The sequence below is a fragment of the Raphanus sativus genome, chromosome 4 (genome assembly GCF_000801105.2).
Source record: "Raphanus sativus cultivar WK10039 chromosome 4, ASM80110v3, whole genome shotgun sequence".
Taxonomy (NCBI): Eukaryota; Viridiplantae; Streptophyta; class Magnoliopsida; order Brassicales; family Brassicaceae; genus Raphanus; species Raphanus sativus.
Genome location: NC_079514.1, coordinates 36,064,753 through 36,084,942, shown reverse-complemented (window position 1 = coordinate 36,084,942; position 20,190 = coordinate 36,064,753). Strand labels below are relative to the sequence as shown.

Here is a 20,190-nt window from a genome sequence, read left to right as displayed (position 1 = left end):
AATCTATGAATATACACTCGAAATGTGAAAACGGGAACTGATTACTCCCTTTTAAAGACTACCTTAAGGATTAACTATAATTTAAAACAAGTAGTTTTGTCTAAGTGCGAATGTGGAAATAATTTAATTGAGCTGTCTAAGTTAATCAACCGTTGAAAAGGAATAATTTAGGAGCCACCGTTAAGGGTATAAAATTAATTATAATTCCAACAAAGTATTACGTCATAACTAGGATATATGACATCACATTATCCTTCTTTAATGTCTCCCTCCCTATAAATACTTTCACAACCTCCCTTACAATAAATCACTTCACTCTACACACAACACTTTTGCTCACAAATTACTTTAGTTTGAACTTATTTCCAATTAATTGACCAAAAGAAGATAAATTATCCCCAAAGAAATCAAGAATCATGCTCAAGTTGGAGATTAATGGTGGCACTTCGGCTGCTACACCTACAGCTACCTCCGTGGCTATCTCCGCCGTGAAAGAAACCACAACTCCCGTCAACTCTCCTTCTCCCACTTCTTCACCTCCGTCGCCGCCCCTTTCGCCGCAGCAGCCGCCACAATCCCCAGTGGTGCTAAGCCCTTGTGCGGCTTGCAAGATTTTGCGGCGGAGGTGCGCTGAGAAGTGTGTTTTAGCGCCGTATTTTCCTCCGACAGATCCGGCGAAGTTCACAATAGCCCACCGCGTCTTCGGAGCTAGCAACATTATTAAGTTCTTGCAGGTACTTTTATTTCTTTTTTATTATTTGTTACACGTGGGTACAGTATGTTTTTTTTATGTAGATGCTATCGCTCACGTGTGTACATGACCAAACATCACATTTGCTTATTAATATTTAACGTGAAAAGTTTAATAAAAAAATCTCCGGTGGTTATCAATATAATACTTTTACAATATAAAGCGTTTTTGTTTTGTTATTAGTAGTTAATACTTAACACCAAATATGTTTTTATTCTTTTGGATACAAAGTAATTTAACTTTAATTTCTTAGCTGAAAAGAAATTGGTATCCGAAATGTGAAAATGAAGTTAAAGTGGTTAAAAGTCTAGTCGTTGAACGATAATGGGTTCATAAGTCATGTTACCGGAACTAGGCCCTACAACTGCAACTGCAATGAAAGGTCAATAACAAACTTTCGTCAAAGCTACATACAGCCTCACTATTTATATATCTAACCCTTTACAAAGATAAAAAGTTTTCTGTATTATATGTCTATTTCTAAAATTCCTTTTCATTAACCTTTGAAAATCATGTAAGATTTCTTTATGGTCAAACATCAAAACACAAATTCACAATCAATGTTAAATGCAAAATTTCAATCATTTTAAACATTAAATGCCACAATCCCCAGGATGTCCAAGACTTCTATATCCTCTTCTAAAAAACCATGTTTTAGTGAAAGATGATTTTGTTCTTTTTAACATTTACTGTTTGTTTCCGGTATCAGGAACTTCCGGAATCTCAAAGAACAGATGCGGTTAATAGCATGGTTTATGAAGCAGGAGCTAGGATGAGGGATCCGGTTTACGGTTGTGCGGGTGCGATATACCATCTGCAGAGACAAGTGAGTGAGCTTCAAGCACAACTTGCGAAAACTCAAGTAGAACTAGTGGGCATGCAACTCCAAAGATCAGATCTACTGGAATTGTTATATAAAATGGAACAAACAAAGTTAGCAGCACAAGAGCAAGGACAACAAAATATGTCCTTTGAGAGTTCATTTGAAAGTGGTGACGAGTTCATTAGTAGCCCAGACGAAGTGACCAATGATTTGGGATTCCTTGAGGTCAACAACAACAATAATTCATCAGTGTCGTGGTGGGATCCTCTTTGGACATGATCATAACTTATGGTATTATTGGCTCACTTAAAAGCGCTTTAGTGGTTACTTCCATATGCATATCAAAGACCTAGGATAAGATATATGGGAGTTTGTTTTTATATTTTTTTTTTAAGTCAACCAATCATAATATAAGCACGTAGCAAAACCGCTTAAGATTTGTCGAACATGTTACGTGTAAGTATTATGTAGGGATATAAAAAAGAGAGAGGTTGTATTAAGATTCTAAGGGCATCTCCAACCCTACTCCATATTTTACTCCAAAATTGAGAATGAAGTGGGAAATGAAGTGATGACCAAAAAATAAAAGCATTACTCCATAAATGGGAACGTTTTATATATTTGCTGAATATATATTCAGCAATGGAGTAATGCTTTTATTTTTTGGTCATCACTCCATTTCCCACTCCATTTCCAACTCTATTCTCAATTTTGGAGTAAATTATGGAGTGAGGTTGGAGATGCTCTAAGAATCTTTACTTAACGCTAATGAGAAGGAGTTAATTGAGATGCATTTTAAATTTTATGGCTAGAACGTTTTGTATATTTGCTGAATATATATTTTGGTATAATTTTTGTATTCCATTTGAATTGAATATATGCGTCCTAACGACATCGAACTACCGAGTAGAACAACCCCAAACAAAGTTTCGGTGAATGTGACATTAATTTACGGTTACTTCGATCAATAATCATCATTGTGATGCTTAAGAATGAGAGATGTTATTGTTAATCTTTCTTATGCTCACTGGGAAGCGACTAACGTGCAGTATCGTTTTTTTTTTTTTGTATACCTCCTAGGCGTGTGTTGCTTAAGAATGAGAAAGATGTTATTGTTAATCTTTCTTATACTGGGAAGCGACTAACGTGCAGTATCGTTTTTTTTTTTTGTAATGGCATAATTTCTCTTAGTGCAAGTCGAACCCATGTGATGATAGTTGCAACAGCAATCTTTTTACCACCAGAACTAACTGTATCGTTTTTTTCTGACGTGTTTTTTGTTGTTGTGTATTTTATGATATAATATAGATACGAACGTTTTCAAGTTCTTGAAAGCATTCAATCTGAAACACGAATTAACTCCATTAGCTAAGAAACCGACAGTTGCACTAAAAAACACACTAAGAAACCGACGAACGCATGACAGGTCCCTGTAGACTAACATCGAGTACAAGACATTACGCGTTTGCTCCATGTGGCAGCATGTATACATATGTTTACGATCTATTTATACGCGCACCATGTATGTGTGGACAAATAAATTGTAATAAGGTTATTTATGATAATTACTGACCAAAAAAACAAAAATGTGTTTACCGACATTGTATCACAAAATGTCCGCGTTGACTGACAACACTATTTATATGAACGGTTTAATTAAAACATTCTTAACGAACAAAACCAATAGTGGTCCAAACCTCTAAAGAATGTATTCAACCAATAGTTTATGTGATTTGTATTAAAATGACAAATTTATTATTTATATATGAGTTAAAAGTTTAAAATTTGAATAAAACCAAATAAGATATTATAAGTAACGAATTCTATATTTCAAAAACCAAAAAAAAACTGAAAAATTAAATTGATCGAATGGTACTAAATCAAAAACCGAAATGTCCAAGGTTAAGCACGGAGCTGAGATCACTAACTGCCACTACGAACTATATATGTAAAATAAAATAAAATAAAATAAAATAAAGTAGACGACACTTAACACGATCTGTTAAAGTTGACAAATAATATGATAATATAGTTTCATAATAACTAATAAATTATATATTTGCCGACAGAATTTTTGAAATATTTTTTTATTTTTTTTTTTGGGCAAAGAATTTTTGAAATATGTATTTCGTTTTTGCACTTAGTTTTTTTTTTGTTTTTGAAAAAGGGTAATTTTGACACTTAGTTAGATATTACTATTTTGGTCAAAACTATATACATTAGTATTTAATTATTTTTATTATAGTATGAACATAGTGGTATTGAAAATGAAATAAGTTTGGATACAGTAAGTTTGACCACGTAAGAGAACGGCTTCATACCTCAAATTTGTGGCCAAAGCTAAAAAACAAAATATTCATCTCAATTTATAAGAAAATTAAAGGCTTACAAGGTTGGAGGAACAAATTGCGTATGTATTTATGCAAAAATATCATCGAACATTGGTTCTGAATTTTAAAATTCGTGAAAGAAGAATTTTAAAATTCCTGAACCAAAACTCCCAAAAAACGTTGATCGAAACGGGCTGATATCGATAATTCTGTGTTAACACTATTATATGCTACTGAAATTAAGTTCAACGCAATTAGGGTATTATAATTGTAATGATTATACAATTTGGCTTTACCTTTTCTACTCCCTTTGTTATCATAAGCAGCCGAAAGGAAAGAAACAAAGTACCTACCTTCAGTCTTCCGGTTTCATAATGGCATCAGTTAGATGATCTCTTCACCAGATTTTATAGATTTTTTATGCTGAAATTTTTCTGAGAAAGTTGGGGACGTAGCTCAAATGGTAGAACGCTCGCTTTGTATGCAATAGGCACGGGGATCCTCACATCTCCAAAATAATTATTTTTTTTGTTCTTGAGCCTCTGACTCATGCCACTTCCTACGTTTAATTCTAAAACGTGCATTTCGCAAAACAATCATCTTTTGCTAGTTCCAGTTAAGAAGTAACCATGAGCCAAATCAACTGTTTGGGGTGGGCAGGATATGACGGAAAAGGAGAGTTTTCCTGACAATGTTTTGGCAAATTACCTTGGCATTTTCTAGCTTGAATATAAGAGAGTCTTTAGGATAAAATACAATGATATCGACTTATGAAGGATTGATCATCTTCAGTCGGAGAAACTAAACGATGAGGCCTGAGCACAAGCACCGAATGAAAATGAGTTAAGTTCGATTGTAACAATATAATTACTCTTTCCATTTCAAATTAAGAACAAAATTTTGACGCAAAATAATGTTGTTTTATGATTTCAATATAATTTTTTCTATTAATTGACTTTTTTACTTCTGATTAAATTAAAATAAATAATAAGTGTTATGTAATTATAATGGTCAAACAAGGATAATTTTGAACATTTAGCTAGTTTCTTAATTTGTATGCAAAACTCTAGAATGAAAACTAATTTGATTCGGAGGGAATATTAATTACCCATGCAAGACTCACCACTCGTCCTTTAGAAAAAACACTCACCATTGACCGAACAAAGACGACGGTTTCTCACACTTAAAATAAATTTATACGTTTGGCGGATGCCAAAAAAAAGGAAAAACTCAATCTATCTTCTCTAAGATACATTTTAATAGGGAAAATCGTATAAAACCTCTTAAAAAGATACTCGTTGATATTTTAAATCTTCAACTTTTTTACTAGTACTTAAAACCTTCAATTTGACATATTTATCATAAAACATTCAATTTGTCTTACTTGTTCATCAAGTTGAAAAAATGACCGAAACTCATCACTTATGGGTAAAAATGATGATGTGTAAGTTTTCTAACTAAAGATTAAATAAATAAAACCAGAAAATTAAATAAGAAGTAGAAAATTAAAAATTATTTTTAAAAGAATCATAATTTAAAAAAAGTTGTTTTAAAACTAGAAATATTCAAATAATTTATATTAATTTTCTAAAAATTAAAAAACGAATTTGAAAAAAAATCAAGTAAAATTTCATAATACAAAAAAATAAAAATTCAAATCTTAAAAAAACAATTGCCTAAAATTAAATACTTGAATTTTCAAAAAAAAAAATTAAAACTGTTAAACTTACAATAATACTCAAGAAAAATGAAAAACTCAAACCTTAAGAAATTTTAAGATATTTTTAGAAAAAAATTCAAGTAATGATTTATTAGAAATTATAAATTTGTTATTACTTGAGTTTCTTAATGTTTGAATTTTTCTTTTCGAGTATTATAAGTTTAACAATTTTACTTGATATTTTTAAATTGTTTTTTTTTTAATTTTAGACAATTTATAAAAATTATTTGAATATTTTTAGTTTTAAAATACTTTAAAAATTACGATTTTTAAATTAATATTTAATTTTCTACTTTTTACTTAATTTTCTGGTTTTATTATATTTATTTTATATTTATTTTATTTTTATTTATTTATATTAGAAAGTTTACACATCATCACCTTTTACCCGTAAATGAACAGTTATGTCACTTTTTGACTTGATGAACAGATAAATCAAGTTAAATGTTTTTGTGATAAAAATGTCAAGCTGGAGGTTTAAAGTGCTAGTGAAAAAAATTAGAGGTTTAAAGTGCGGATGAATGCCATATTGAGGAATTTTATGCGATTTTCTTTATTTTAATATATACATGTATATCTTGTTTTATGAAACCAAAGGGTATTTTTTTTAACCAAAGTGGATTTGAAAAACTATCTTTTTCAAAGAAAAAAAAACTAAAAGAGGTAGCGACCTGAATTATTAGATGGAAGAAGAGCTCTGAGTCGAGTGAGATTTCTTCTCCACTTTCAAACATGGAATAATTTGACGTGATGCTAGCTACTATATGTGGCCACGTAGTCACATGTAACGACCCAATTTCAATAACTAATTTTTTTTGTCAACAATTTCAATAATAAATTAGTTGGCATTTTTAGTCAAAACAATTTTTTTAATAAAGAGGCTGTTTTCAGTCAAAATATTGTTGCTAATCAGTCGTAACTTGTAACCTAGCCATGCCAGAAATTCCACAAGACCATAGTATGGATGAACTTCAAGTTTTAAGTTTGGATAATATTTGTTTGATAGATAAGTCATAAACATTAACAGTACAGTTCAGCGGGTGTGGATGAGTTTCGATGAATAATTTAGGAAATGTTCAACTTACAGGAGCACATAATTATATTCGAAAAGAGTCTCCTCTACATTCAGAAATTCAACCACTATGATAGACGATGGAGAGTATACTACAATATTCGACATGACAGAATTTTGGAACGGACTGTAAAGATTTGATCGCCATAATTAAGGAACCTCACGTTTGGCAAAGTCTTGCAACAGAACTCGAAAGAATAGCGACTCTACAAATATGTTTCCCAAACTTCAAGATTATTCATATTCCACGAGTGCAAAATCAGATTTCAGTCTCTTTAGCTAGAACCACGAGATATTTTCATAAAGAGCTTCATTTTGTTGGTTGTTTTTTTCCGACCTAGTTATCTAGACCATCTCAAGTTTGAGTAATAGAATTTCTTTTCGTTGTAAAAAAAAATTGACCAATAGCCAAGAAGTTTTGAAATTAAAAAATTGTGACGATGCTAATAAATTTCTCAACATCAAAAATGGGTATAATAAAATGCATGAAAGAGAGATGGTATCTCAAATGAAAGAGTTTCCAAATGTCTTAAAATTCTTGGACACTTAGTTTTATTTTGAACTTTAACCATTTTTATACTTTTAAATTTAGTTTTAATTAAAATATTATTAGTATATTGGTAAAATTTTATATGTGTTGCTTATCGTTATCGATGTTCTAATAGTCTATGAGTATGATTGTAAAACAGTTTTAGAATAAAATATTTGAGGAAGAAAGTACTTAGTTTTCTTTTGTCATCTAATATTCAATATTATTAAAGATCAAAGCCCAAAACATAATTACAAACATTTAAAACCCAAAAACACAACTGGGCTTACAAAATACATAGGACGAAAACCCTAAACAGTTGACGCCGCTCGACCACGTTTTGAGATCTGTAGAGATGGGACATGAGTTGACTCTTCACCAACGAAGGACATGTGTCACCTGGTAAATACATCTTCACTGCTTAGCTTCACCACCGGAGTAAGCCTCGAGAACATGTCGGAAACTGCACGGCATCTCACCGGACCACCCGAGGAACCATGCATGAATATTTGTTCATATATGTATAAGACAAAACATATAATCAATTAACAGAAATTTTTATTAAAAAGTGAGTTTTTAAAAATCTTGAAGAAAAACTTATTATAAAATAAGTATTTTCCTTTTTAAAAAATCTAAATAAAATAAAAATTTAAAAGTAATATTATTGTTCTTATAATTAATTAACTTTACTTTTTAATAGATAGTTATGTGTTAAAAATTATAAAAAACAACTTCAAATGTCTCATTCGAAATGATTGTGATATGTGTCAATTACAAAAAAGCTGTGAATGTGTCAATAAAAACCTAGCTTTTATGTGAAAATAATTTTTTTTTACTAAAAACCAAAATAAAAGGGACTTGTAAAATATTTTTCCTTTTTAACCTTAAGCAAATAAGATTTCTTTTTTTATTATTTTTAAATCCTGACCAGAGAAAATTTAATAGTAATTTTTACTTTAAATTTTAATGAAAAACATGATACTAAAAATTATTTAATTTAACTTTGAAAGTTATTTAATTAACAATAAAAACTATAAAATATAAGTGATATTGAAAAAATAGACAAAGGTTTAATGATAGATTTAATGATTAAAAATATTGTCAGCCGGGAAAGGTTAATAATAAATACTATGAATCTTAAAAAATGGCAACTTTGAAAACTATTTAATATTAACTGGAAAGAATTATTTGATACCAATTTTATTTTTCTAAATCTTAGACAAAATATAATTGTAAAACATTATATTAATTTCGTTTTCTAAATCCTGAAACTTTGTAAAAGAATATTTGATAATTGTTTTCACTTTAAAAAAATTCCTAAACAGAAGAGATTTATATCATATTTTGTTAAGTATAAACCAAAAGAGAATGGTAAAAAGTTATTTGATAATATTTTTAAGAGAGAATTTGATGATAGACATGATACTAAAAATTATTTAACTAATAAAATAAGTTTACAAATAGTATTGATACAAATTGTAAAAATAGTAAATTTAAAAAATATTAATTAGTAACTAAAAATAATTATTTGATAGCAGTTTACCTTTTTGAAATTCTAAAGAGAAAATAACTTTAGAAGGTTATATGACAGTAATTTTCATTTTCTAAATTCCTAAAAAAAGTGTAAAAGAGTATTAATAGTATTTTTAATTTTTAATTGTAAATAAAAATATATTTATAAAATAGAATGTTTCCTTTTTAAGAAAAATCCTAGCAAAAAAGTTTTTTTAAAACTTATTTAATAAAACATTAACATAAGAAAGTCTATAATGTTAGCATTGAGTCGATTGACGTTATTTAACTTTCAATTTTTTTATTTTATTCTAATTCTTATTTCAGATTGAATTCAATTTATTTTTTTAAGTATAGTGTTCTTTCTACCCTAAGTACAAAATTGATAACAATTCATCTGTGTGCCATAATAATAAAATAAAAATATTAAACTGAATTTATGTGTAAAACGAGGTTTTAAATATTTATAAGATAAAATGTTTTCCTTTTTAAGAAAAAATCCTAGCAAAATGAATTAAAAAAAAATTATTTAATAAAACATTAACTTAGTACATAAGAAAGTGTATAATGTTTGCATTGAGTCGATTGACGTTATTTAACTTTTATTTTATTTTTTCATTCTAATTCTTATTTTGGATTGAATTCAATTTAAATTTTTAAGTATAGTGTTTTATCTACCCTAAATACAAAGTTGATATCAATTCATCTATGTCCCATAACTATAAAACCAAATATTAAACTGAATTTATGTGTAAAAATGAGGTTTTAACTATTAAATAAATCTCGCACAATATATACAAAAACAATCATACAACTTAATAAATTTATTTATTAGTTTATAGTTTTTATTAAATTAAAACATCAAACAAAACATGTTGCAACACACATACTCATATCTAGTATTATATAATGTGTATAAATAAGTAAAAGTAAATATACTTACTCAGAAGTCAGCAGAAATATACTTAACGTCTTATTTTCTATAATTCGTTGTTTTGAAGATTGAAAGAAAGATAAATTTATGTGTGAAATATAAGTATTTTAACATAATTTTACTAATAATATAAATTACGTAATTATTAGTTCTTTACTCTTTACCAACTGGAAACAAGTTAGGTTTATATGTATTTTTATTTTATTTTTATAGACGTAAAAAATATATCTAATTGAAGTCATAAGTTATTAATAGAACATATATCGCAATTTATATGTTTTCGGTTATTTATTTACCTCATTTATTAAAATACATATCAAAGTGTTAATTAACAAACCTTTTTGTGCCGTGTGTATTTCTGAAACAGTCCTTCATATACTGGTAAAACAATATATTTCTACAAAAAAAAATTGGGAGCTAATGTATAGAAAATACTTTTTACCAGGATCCACAGCTGAGTTATGTTGCACGTATGGATGATGGCACATGCACACGGCTTGCGTAGTTTGTCAACATGTTAAATAAATAAATAACAAACAAAATTCTAGAGTTAGCATTAAAAAATTTAATAAAAACTAAAGAAAATATCATTGGTTTTCATTTCTTTTTAGCTTTCTCACTCCTTAAAATAGATATAGTGAATGCATGTGGAGATTGTATATGAGTGTGAAGGAGACAATGCTAAACTTGAATAAAAATGGCGCAGCCTTTTCAGTTTTCGCATGGTTCTTTTCTCACTGCATCCTAACCCACATGGTTCTATTTTGTGACTTAATTCTTCAAACGGATAAAATAGTTAGCTTTGAAAAAGGTTTACTCATTAACTAGATAGTCAAGTGTTTTTTGGTATATATATATATATGTGTGTGTGTGTGTGTTTTTGATCAATCTGGAAGATATACTGGATCTATGAAAGGATTTCGACTAATTTTCAAGTGGAAGTATATCTAGGAATGGATTCTCTATCTAAATATTAAAATAAACTATAAACAATAGATTTATATCTTCATGACCACATGATATATATATTTACTTATTCCCGGTATATTGTATCACCAACTTAATGTTATCGCATATGATGCATGCTATTGATAGAAAAACAGATTTTTTGTTGCACGGAACAAATTAGAATACAAATCATTTCAATTTATATAAAACTATGTATTTGCATAATATTTAGCGAGAAAAGAGATATGTTTTTATTTGATGGAAACAAAAATTATTCATACTAACATTTTTTCTTAGCATATTCATAGTCAATAATGTATGAAACAGGTTAAGATTTATTCACAGCATCCGTGAATCTCTTTTTTTTTTCTTTTTAATGAAATTTATTAAAACAACCCGAAAACGGACATAAAGTTTAGGTTACAAGTCGATTCGAACAAAATTACCCAAATCAGAAATTTTCTAATTAGTTTCGCTCAGTCCATATCCCAGATGTGTTCCGCTAGTTTGGATTTAAATCCTTGAGCATTAGTTACTGTTCTCAAAACATCGACGATAACCACAAGAAAAAAAGGTTTATCTCGTTTCTTCGGGTGCTAGGATCTTCTCATATTGTCTGTGAAGTAACTAGTTCCCGATGATCTTGTCTACACTTGTAATCGTCACCGCACTGAAGCACCAAGCAAAAATAGAGAGAAGAAGGCTAAAAGATACTAACCGAAGAGTAGCACTCGTAAACCTGACTATACAATTTTGCTCCATCGCCAAAACCCGCACAAGGAAAAAAAAGACAAAGGAGACCTCCTCTGCCAATGGCGGGATGCAGAAAGACGGGCCCGAAACTCATCGCTACGAAGGGACTCCAATGACCTGCATAGAAGTCAACCAAGTGCACCACCTATAGGAATCAAGCGACCCGCCACAGGCACGGAGATGTGAGTTAGGAACAAATGGGACACCGCTATGATCAGACAAGAACCGCAACGCCATTTGTCTTGTGTTCGAGAACCAAAACACGAAAGACTTATGCTCGTAAAGGCTTTCACCGGCGTCAACATGAAGCGAAGAAATTTTAGCCTGAGAGTCCAGACCTTCGGTACGAAAACCGCCGCCGAATACCAAAAATACCAACATAGAGTCACGAAAAATATCTGAAATTGAAACCGCATCGAGCAGTCATCACGTGGCCATAGACTACCACATTCCTACTAACCACGAATGCTGAATCTATTTTTTCGGGTTTGAGAGAATAGATTCAGCGCAAAAAAATCTACCAATCAAGTGATAATATACGTTTTCTTTTTTTTGCTAAATGGTAAATATCATTAATAAAATGAAACATTTGAGGCTACAAGCTGTTTTACACAAGCTGTTCGACCTCTATGCTTGATTACACGGCAAAAAAGTTTAAAAAACATGCAATCAAATGCCAATCGACTCTAAAACCGTTCTGCTTGGGAGCGAACAGGATAACAGAGATCGATACAAACTTGAAAAATCGGATGATAAGGTCGGAGCGAGGTGGGCAAAAATGGAGAAACATGAAGACTGAAGCTTAATGGAAAACAACGCTAGCAAGAAGTTGTTTCATCCGGTTGCCTGCACAATTACCTTCTTCAGAGAAGCAGAGACAGGCCCGCTCAAGGACCGCCCTCAGAGTCCGGGCTGGGCAAGCTCTGAACCTAATTCCGGCAAAGACAGGACAACAGTAACCACGGGTGCTTAATAGCGCTCAACCACGGGTGATAATATACGTTTTCATCAGGATCAACCAATTCTTTTTTTTTCTGACTCTATGCACTAAAAATGTATACCCAAAATTTTCCCATCACAATCGATGAATTAATTAATATATAAATCTTGACTCGTGTAAATAGACTTTGAGGTCTATCTCGACAACATGAAAAGTACAAATAAAATCAGTAAAAAACTACAAATAATTCCTGGCAGAAATGCTTATCTTTTTGTCTAGGAGAGCGCGAGTCTAGGACTTGTTACTAATGTCCAAGAAGTGAAACAACGCGGTTTCATTCCTTTTGAAACAATCAATAATTAATTATCCCACTCTTCTAATTAAATAGTAATGTTTTATCTTTTCAAATATTCTTCCGAAAACTTATCTGTGTGTGGATTGGTTTTCCCCACCGTACAAAAGGTCATTTTGAAGAACAGCTTAACTTTTGTTTTTGATGTAGCATGTTAAATTGTTTTGACCAAGAGCAGATATATAAGTTTAATAACTGAAGACATAGCATTAAAATATAATGAGACAAGTACTAAAAACAAAATGTTCAGAAAGGACTAAGAACATTTATCCCAAAATATAAAATTGGAAATCACAAAATAACATTCAATAAATAGAAATATTAAATTACTCTAAATCCTAAACATTAATCTCTAAACCATTAACCCAAATATAATATACATATATATTTATAATTTAATACATTATATTTTTACAAAATTTTCATTTTTGGTATTTATTAATTTAATATATATATTCCAAAATTATATTTATAATTAATGGTATAATTGTCTTTAAATATATTAATAAATTATATTTTTATTTTCCGTTTTTTTGGAACAAAAATCATTATAAAATAATTTTAAGATAATATCACTGAAAATAGATTCTACGTACTAGGTAGTTTTAAAAAAAATTCAAAGTTTATTTAAAAATAAATTGACAAGAAGGATTTGTTAACATATATAAATTAGGGGTATAGTCAAAATATATTCTATTACATAAACATATTTTTAATTTAAGATTGTAATTCTACGTGTTTGATAGGAAATACAACTGTTTTTCTTATTATCTTTAGAATTACTAGGTGTTTTCCTGCACCATGTGCAGTAAAATTGTTTTCAAAATTTAATTTATATTTAAAATAAGGTTTATTAAATATTATAAATTTTATTATTTTTACCGATATTTAAATATAGATTTTATTTATTTAAATATTAAATTAAAATAAAATGATTTTATTTAAAAATTTAAAAATATATTGTATAATTATCAAAAATTTGAACTAACAATATTTATAGAATCTGTAGATATATAAGAATCTAATGATTTCAGGATTAGAAATCAATTTTTTTAAAAATTGTAGCAATTTTTTAAAGATTTAGTAATACAAATTGTATAATTATAGAAAATAAAATATAATTTCGAAATTTTAGTGTTATATATGAATATATTTATTTTAGAGATGATTTATGCGATATTACCATATTTAAAGAAGTTTACCAAAAATAAATATCAATATTAAATGTAAGGTATGAGTTATTATCATATTCTAAAAAGTTTATCAAAAATATAAATCAACATTAAATGAAATAATCCATGTCATATTTTTCGGAAGCCATGTCATCAATTTTAGTAGTCATGTCATATTTTTTTTGTGAAACTGATTGTATAGAGGACATGTGGCAATACAAATTGTATAATTATAGAAAATAAAATAAAATATAATTTCGAAATTTTAATGTTATATATGAATATATTTATTTTAGAGATGATGTATGCGATATTACCATATTTAAATAAGTTTACCAAAAATAAATATCAATATTAAATGTAAGGTATGAATTATTACCATATTCTAAAAAGTTTACCAAAAATATAAATCAACATTAAATGAAATAATACATGTCATATTTTTCGGAAGCCATGTCATCAATTGTAGTAGCCATGTCATATTTTTTTTGTGAAACTAATTGTAGAGAAGACATATGGCAAAATCACTTCTCAAATATAGTCCAGGGGATCCTTGTAAACAAATTTGTCATTATTTACATATTAGATCATTTAAGTAAAATAAATTATCACCATGAAATTGTATTATCATTTATTGAAAATTTAATAATTTTAAATTTTTTATTATTTAAATAACTAAATAAATTCATAAATATTATAAATAAACATTAGATATGTTTTAAATTTTTGAAATAAAATTATATTAATGTATAGAGTTTTACTAAACTAGAGATTAGTTAAATATCATCCACCATTATAATATGTTGAATTATTAAAAAATTATAATGCATTTGCGAAAATTAAATGATCAGTACATCTTACATTTTTATATCTACAAGATAACAAGACTGAAACAATTTATTATATGAAATGAATAAATGTAAAGTTAATATTATTTAAATATAATATTTTATACTAAGTTGTGGCTCAAAATTTAGTGATAAATTAAAATTGAAACAAAAAATATCAGTAAAATATGTTTGTTCTTTGAAACGATATATTAATTGAAAGCTAAAAAGAAACATAAAGAATGAGTTACACGATTCCTTCTGCATTTTAATGCAAAACAATTTCACCATAAACTGTTAAGATCCAAAATGTCATGATTATAATTATGAAGAATCTATTTACCAAGAATTTTATTATTTTAAGGATTAAAATATATTAATATCTGCCAACATCTGCCATCTTTTCATCACAATATTTTCTTCCCTTATAGCCTTCTCTGTTGGATTCTCCGTAGTTGCATGTTGCTTCAAACAGTGTCTCATAAGCTTCTTTCGTCTTTCTCGGTAAATCCCCCAGTTTATTTTTACTCAGTGTCCGAAGAGGCTAGTTTAGAGATTTAAGCTTCTTTGTAAGTCTGAACATAACTGACGTTGAATGAAAGAGTGATGTTGTCTCTTCCCATTGCTCACGAATCAATCGAATGAACTCCAGCATCTTTCCAATTGCTTTGTGAACCTAAAAAGACTTCTTTTCTTCACATCTTCTATCGTAATCTGTGTTCTGCTTCTCAAATGATCTGAACATCCTCCAGAGCCAAACACAACATAAGATTGCGTGCACTTATGTAGCCAGACGTTATTCACTAGAACTCTGTCGAGCTTCTTACATACAAGACTCTCTTTCCTTTTATTGCTCCATGTAAAAAGCGGCCCTTGCGAGCTAATATCCGGTAGACAACAATGACTAGCAACCCTTTGAAACTCTCTCATTCCACTCGGAATACTAGGATCATTATCATATCCAAAATGTTCACTCCCCTCCAACACTTTGTTGAAATCCCCCACTATAATCCACTGTTTATTTCGAAACATATGCAAATCTTGATGATTACATATATCTTCCCACAGCCCTCTTCTTTCTTCCACTGTATTTCTCGCATACACTTGCGAACAAAAAAAAATTCTACCTCCATTCCTTGAATTTTCACATAATTTGTTATTATTTGGTCACTCTAGAAGACCGGAGATAACCGCACATTAAAATTCCATACCACCCAAATCCTTCATAGAACATTGTATTCATAATTCCACATGAATTCCCAATCTCGAAACATTTCCGAAATAATCTTATTTTCTTTTCTTTCCTTGACTCTTGTCTCCAAAATACATCCAAAACTCATATTCTGGCTCTGCCACCATCTTCATACCACAATGTTTTGTTGATTTGTTGAATCAACTAACATTCCATGAGAATGCAGACATCAATAGTGTTTACGAGAGCTTCTTTTACCCACTATGCTAGGATTGACATCCTTAACAACATGAGCAAGTTCTGGAATCACCTTATGTTTTGATTTAGAATTTCTCGGAAGTATTTGTCTCTCATTGTGTACTGCCTCTTGATGTTGTCTACCTTCTGCATCTTTCCTTCCATCAACACTCTTTACTACCTCTTCTCCAAATTTCTTACCAAATTCTTCAATCTTTTCTTCTTTATTCTTCTCCACGCTGTATTTTTCTTCATCTCCATCTTATTGTACAACTTTTTGTGTCTCACTCTCATCCTCTTCAGAGACACTTAGAGCTGAAAATCTCGAACATGATATAATTTGTACCTCCCCATATTTTAGATCTTGCTTTGGTTTCCCTGAGCTTTTACCTACCTTCCCTGGTGTTATCCACTCATTCGCAATTTGTCCTTCTTCCACTCGATTTCCCACATCTGTTTCACTACTAATCTCAACTTCTTTAACCTTCTTATTTGTACCCTTCTTGCTCTTTTCTGTTTCTTCCTCATGTTGATTATTCTTACTTTCCTCTTGTTTTCCTTTTCCACTTTCATGGGTGTTCAAAGTTTCCCCTCCATTCATCATATTTGTACCCTGACTATGCACTCCATCTTCCTGCTTATTTTTTTACAACAACTTGCTTCGAAATGACCCCAGTTCTCACATTTGTCACATCTCAAAGGAAGCCAAGGATACACAAACTCAACACATGATACTTTTCCTTGAATTGTGAAGTTGATTGATTTCAGATATTCCTTCAACAATTATGCATTCACAAACACTTTTGTAACTTCAAAATTTGTACATGCTGCCGTCTCTGGATGCAGTCTCATACACTAGTTATACAGTATATGACAACGGCAGGTGGCGTGACCGATTCGGAGATGTTTTGCTCTACTTTTTCCCCTACTTTTGGGACAATCTCTTTAATTTGGGGAACGGCCGCCATGAAAACAAGCTGAATCGCATCAACGAAACCAGCAACGCAACACTGGGTTGGGAGAGTAGAGTCTTGTCTTACTTCTTGATCCGCTCCGGTAATCGCTACTCATCCATCTCGCCAAATTTGTTTCTCAGAAATGCAGAAGAAAAATAGATAAAAGGACTGTTAGGTTTCAAGTTTCAACGAGAGAGAATTGAAAGGTTGTGACTTCAAATGTACCTAAAAACAAACTAAAACTAATTGCTGCCTCTCCATTTGCCCTTCATGTCTTTTGCATCAGAAGTAAAGTACATACGATGGCATATAGAATAAGATGGTAGCTTCTAGGGCTTGACAAAGATAATAGCATTAGCTGTATAGGGGTGTTTCGGTATTAAAAAAAAAACAACCAGTGTACATGGTATTCTACCAATTTTGAGATTATCCATAGCACCTGATTTCTCTAAATTATATGGTCCAAGCCTAAGGTGAAACTAACCAAATGAAGCTGGTGCACAAAAAGCATAGTTATGTTGATTAACCCTTTTTAATAGCCTAAAAGTATTGTATTTTATTATAAGGGTTTATGAACAATTACGTAAATAACATTTCACTATAATAAAGTGATAGTATCCATTACTGGAACGTCAAAAAATGGAAAACCAGAAAATCAATGTAAACTTTTAGGAAAAATATTTTCTTTCACAAAAATAAAACTTTTAGGGTAAAATTGCAATATATTCGGAAATGGAATCAAATCAGCAAGATTGGAAAAGTTGCAAGTCAGGACAGTTAACAATTATGTTAAATATACATTTAGCTAGGATAATTCCATAAATAGAACATAAGGAAAAATAGAAAACCATAGTAAACTCTTAGACATTGATTGATTGGTAGAGCATTAGTATTAGCATTATTCAAAAAAGGGAAATAACAAAATTGGGAAAATGACAAATCAGGAGAATTAACAATTACGGCTAAAGTCCATACTGTAAATACGGCTAAAGTCCATACTGTAAATGTGCATGAATGAACAATAAGTTGCATTGTGTCTCAAAACCTAAAAAATATTACTCGATCACCATGTCTTTTGCAACCAGATTGATGAGCATGGTACTCTCTCTTCAAATCATTGCAGCTTTTCTCTTTATTACCGCCGCAGCCTCATCACCTCCCAGCGGCTTCACCATGGACCTAATCCACCGCCGCACTAATTCATCTTCTTCTCGACACTCTAATCCTGATGATCTCCGATCATCTCCTCGCGCTGACGTCTTCTTTGATACATCCGAGTATCTTATGAAACTCCAAATCGGTACACCTCCTGTCGAGATCGAAGCAGTCTTAGACACAGGAAGCGAAGTCATATGGACACAATGTGTGCCTTGTCTTAACTGCTACTACCAGCGTAATATAATATTCGACCCTTCCAAGTCCTCGACCTACAAAGAGAGAATATGCAATACCTCTGACCATACTTGTGATTATACTTTGCTATACGGAGACCAAAGCTATTCCGAAGGAATCTTCGCAACCGAGACCATCACCCTCCAGTCCACTTCTGGCCACTCCTATGTAATGCCTAAAACCCTTATTGGATGTTCGCACAACAGCTCAGGGTTTGGAGCAACAACCGCTTCGGGCATTGTTGGTCTAAGTTTGGGGTCTTTATCTCTCATCTCTCAGATGGGCAAAGACATGCTTGGTGCCTTTTCTTACTGCTTTTCGCCTGAGAGAACTAGTAAGATCAGCTTTGGAAGTAACGCTATCGTGTCAGGAGAAGGGACTGTATCAACACCTATGTTTATGAAGAAGGAGAAACCTGGTTTCTATTACCTAAACCTCGACGCAGTCAGCGTTGGGGAGACTCGCGTTGAAACATTGGGGACACCGTTTCACGCCGTAGACGGTAACATTGTCATAGACTCTGGAACAACTTTGACGTACTTGCCAGCTAGCTACTGCAGCCTAGTGAGGGAGTCAGTGGAGAAGGTTGTGACTTCAGCGGAACGAGTGACTTTCCCGGACCTCGACACGCTTTGCTACAAAACAAACACGATGGATATCTTCCCAGTGATCACAATGCATTTCTCTGTAGGTGCAGATCTTGTTTTGGATAAAAACAATACGTATAAGGCTATGGATAACGGAGAAGCCATCTGTCTGATGATTTTGTGTAGTCCGATGACACCAGTTGCTGAAGAGGCTGTCTTTGGTAACAGAGCGCAGAACAACTTCTTGGTTAGTTATGATCGTTCTTCATTACAGGTTTCGTTTAAACCCACCGATTGTGGTGTTACAGAAGACAAACCAAGAGACTCAACTTCTGCAGCATCGTTTTTACAGTTTAACATTAAGTTTGTTTTATTTTTAGTTGTCCTTTCTCTAATAAGACTATAGAGAATAAGTTTGTTTTACTTTTATTTGAATATGTCCTTGCATTAATTAATAATACCATAGAGAATGGATTTGTTTTATTTATATTTGTCCTTTTACGTGCCATAGAGAATGGATTTGTTTTATTTAGATTTGTCCTTTCCTTTCATTAATAAGACCATGGAGAATGGATTTGTTTTAAACTATAGAATCACAATCAATGAATCACAATCAAACTTAATAAGAATAACTCTCTTATTAATCTCTTGAGGAAAATAACTCAAAACCTCAAGCTCTCTCAATCTCACACAATTCATAATCTCTCACACAATCTCTCAACTCATAAAACTCATAAGTTATGCTACACATTATCATCTTCTTATATATAACTCATAATTTCCTAAACTCATTAGGAATAACATAATAGATATTTTCCTAATCTATAACTCAATAGAATTAGGTTGCTTGCTCCTCAAGTTTCACTTCAAGCTTAATCCAACATTCTCCCCCTTAAGCTTGAATCTCATTTTCAACAAATCTTTAATATCAAAAAGACCTCTCATCTCTTTGAACTTCAATCCCTCAAGTGCCTTCGTTGACACCATGAACTCAACCTCACAAGAATAAAGCACCACAGTTTCTTGTTCTTCTAAATCAGTCCACGTTCTTCTTCTTCTTTTCTTCTTACCATGTTCTTCATCATCCGAATGTACATTCTTCACTGCATCACTGAATTTTTCATCAATCCTTGGAATCCTTGAAATTTCTTCATCAAAGATTA

General features: G+C 30.9%; 2 protein-coding genes across 2 annotated transcripts; both read left to right on the top strand.

Annotated features, from left to right (window-relative positions):
- Positions 1-294: 294 nt before the first annotated feature.
- On the top strand, positions 295-2,074 carry LOC108849594 (LOB domain-containing protein 11). Its single transcript, XM_018623155.2, has 2 exons — positions 295-734; positions 1,461-2,074. Exons 1-2 carry the CDS (start codon positions 417-419, stop codon positions 1,851-1,853), a joined length of 711 nt encoding a protein of 236 aa, XP_018478657.1. The 5' UTR covers positions 295-416; the 3' UTR covers positions 1,854-2,074.
- Positions 2,075-18,021: 15,947 nt separating this feature from the next.
- Positions 18,022-19,433, top strand: LOC108850852 (aspartic proteinase CDR1-like). Its single transcript, XM_018624317.2, has one exon. It carries the CDS (start codon positions 18,063-18,065, stop codon positions 19,431-19,433), a length of 1,371 nt encoding a protein of 456 aa, XP_018479819.2. The 5' UTR covers positions 18,022-18,062.
- The last annotated feature ends 757 nt before the right edge of the window (positions 19,434-20,190 follow it).

Excerpts from the sequence above, each read along its gene's own strand:
- LOC108849594 (XM_018623155.2), top strand. The coding sequence starts at position 417 with ATGCTCAAGTTGGAGATTAATGGTGGCACTTCGGCTGCTACACCTACA. Across the intron at positions 735-1,460 it reads ACATTATTAAGTTCTTGCAG|GAACTTCCGGAATCTCAAAG; the intron begins GTACTTTTATTT and ends TTCCGGTATCAG.
- LOC108850852 (XM_018624317.2), top strand. The coding sequence starts at position 18,063 with ATGAACAATAAGTTGCATTGTGTCTCAAAACCTAAAAAATATTACTCG.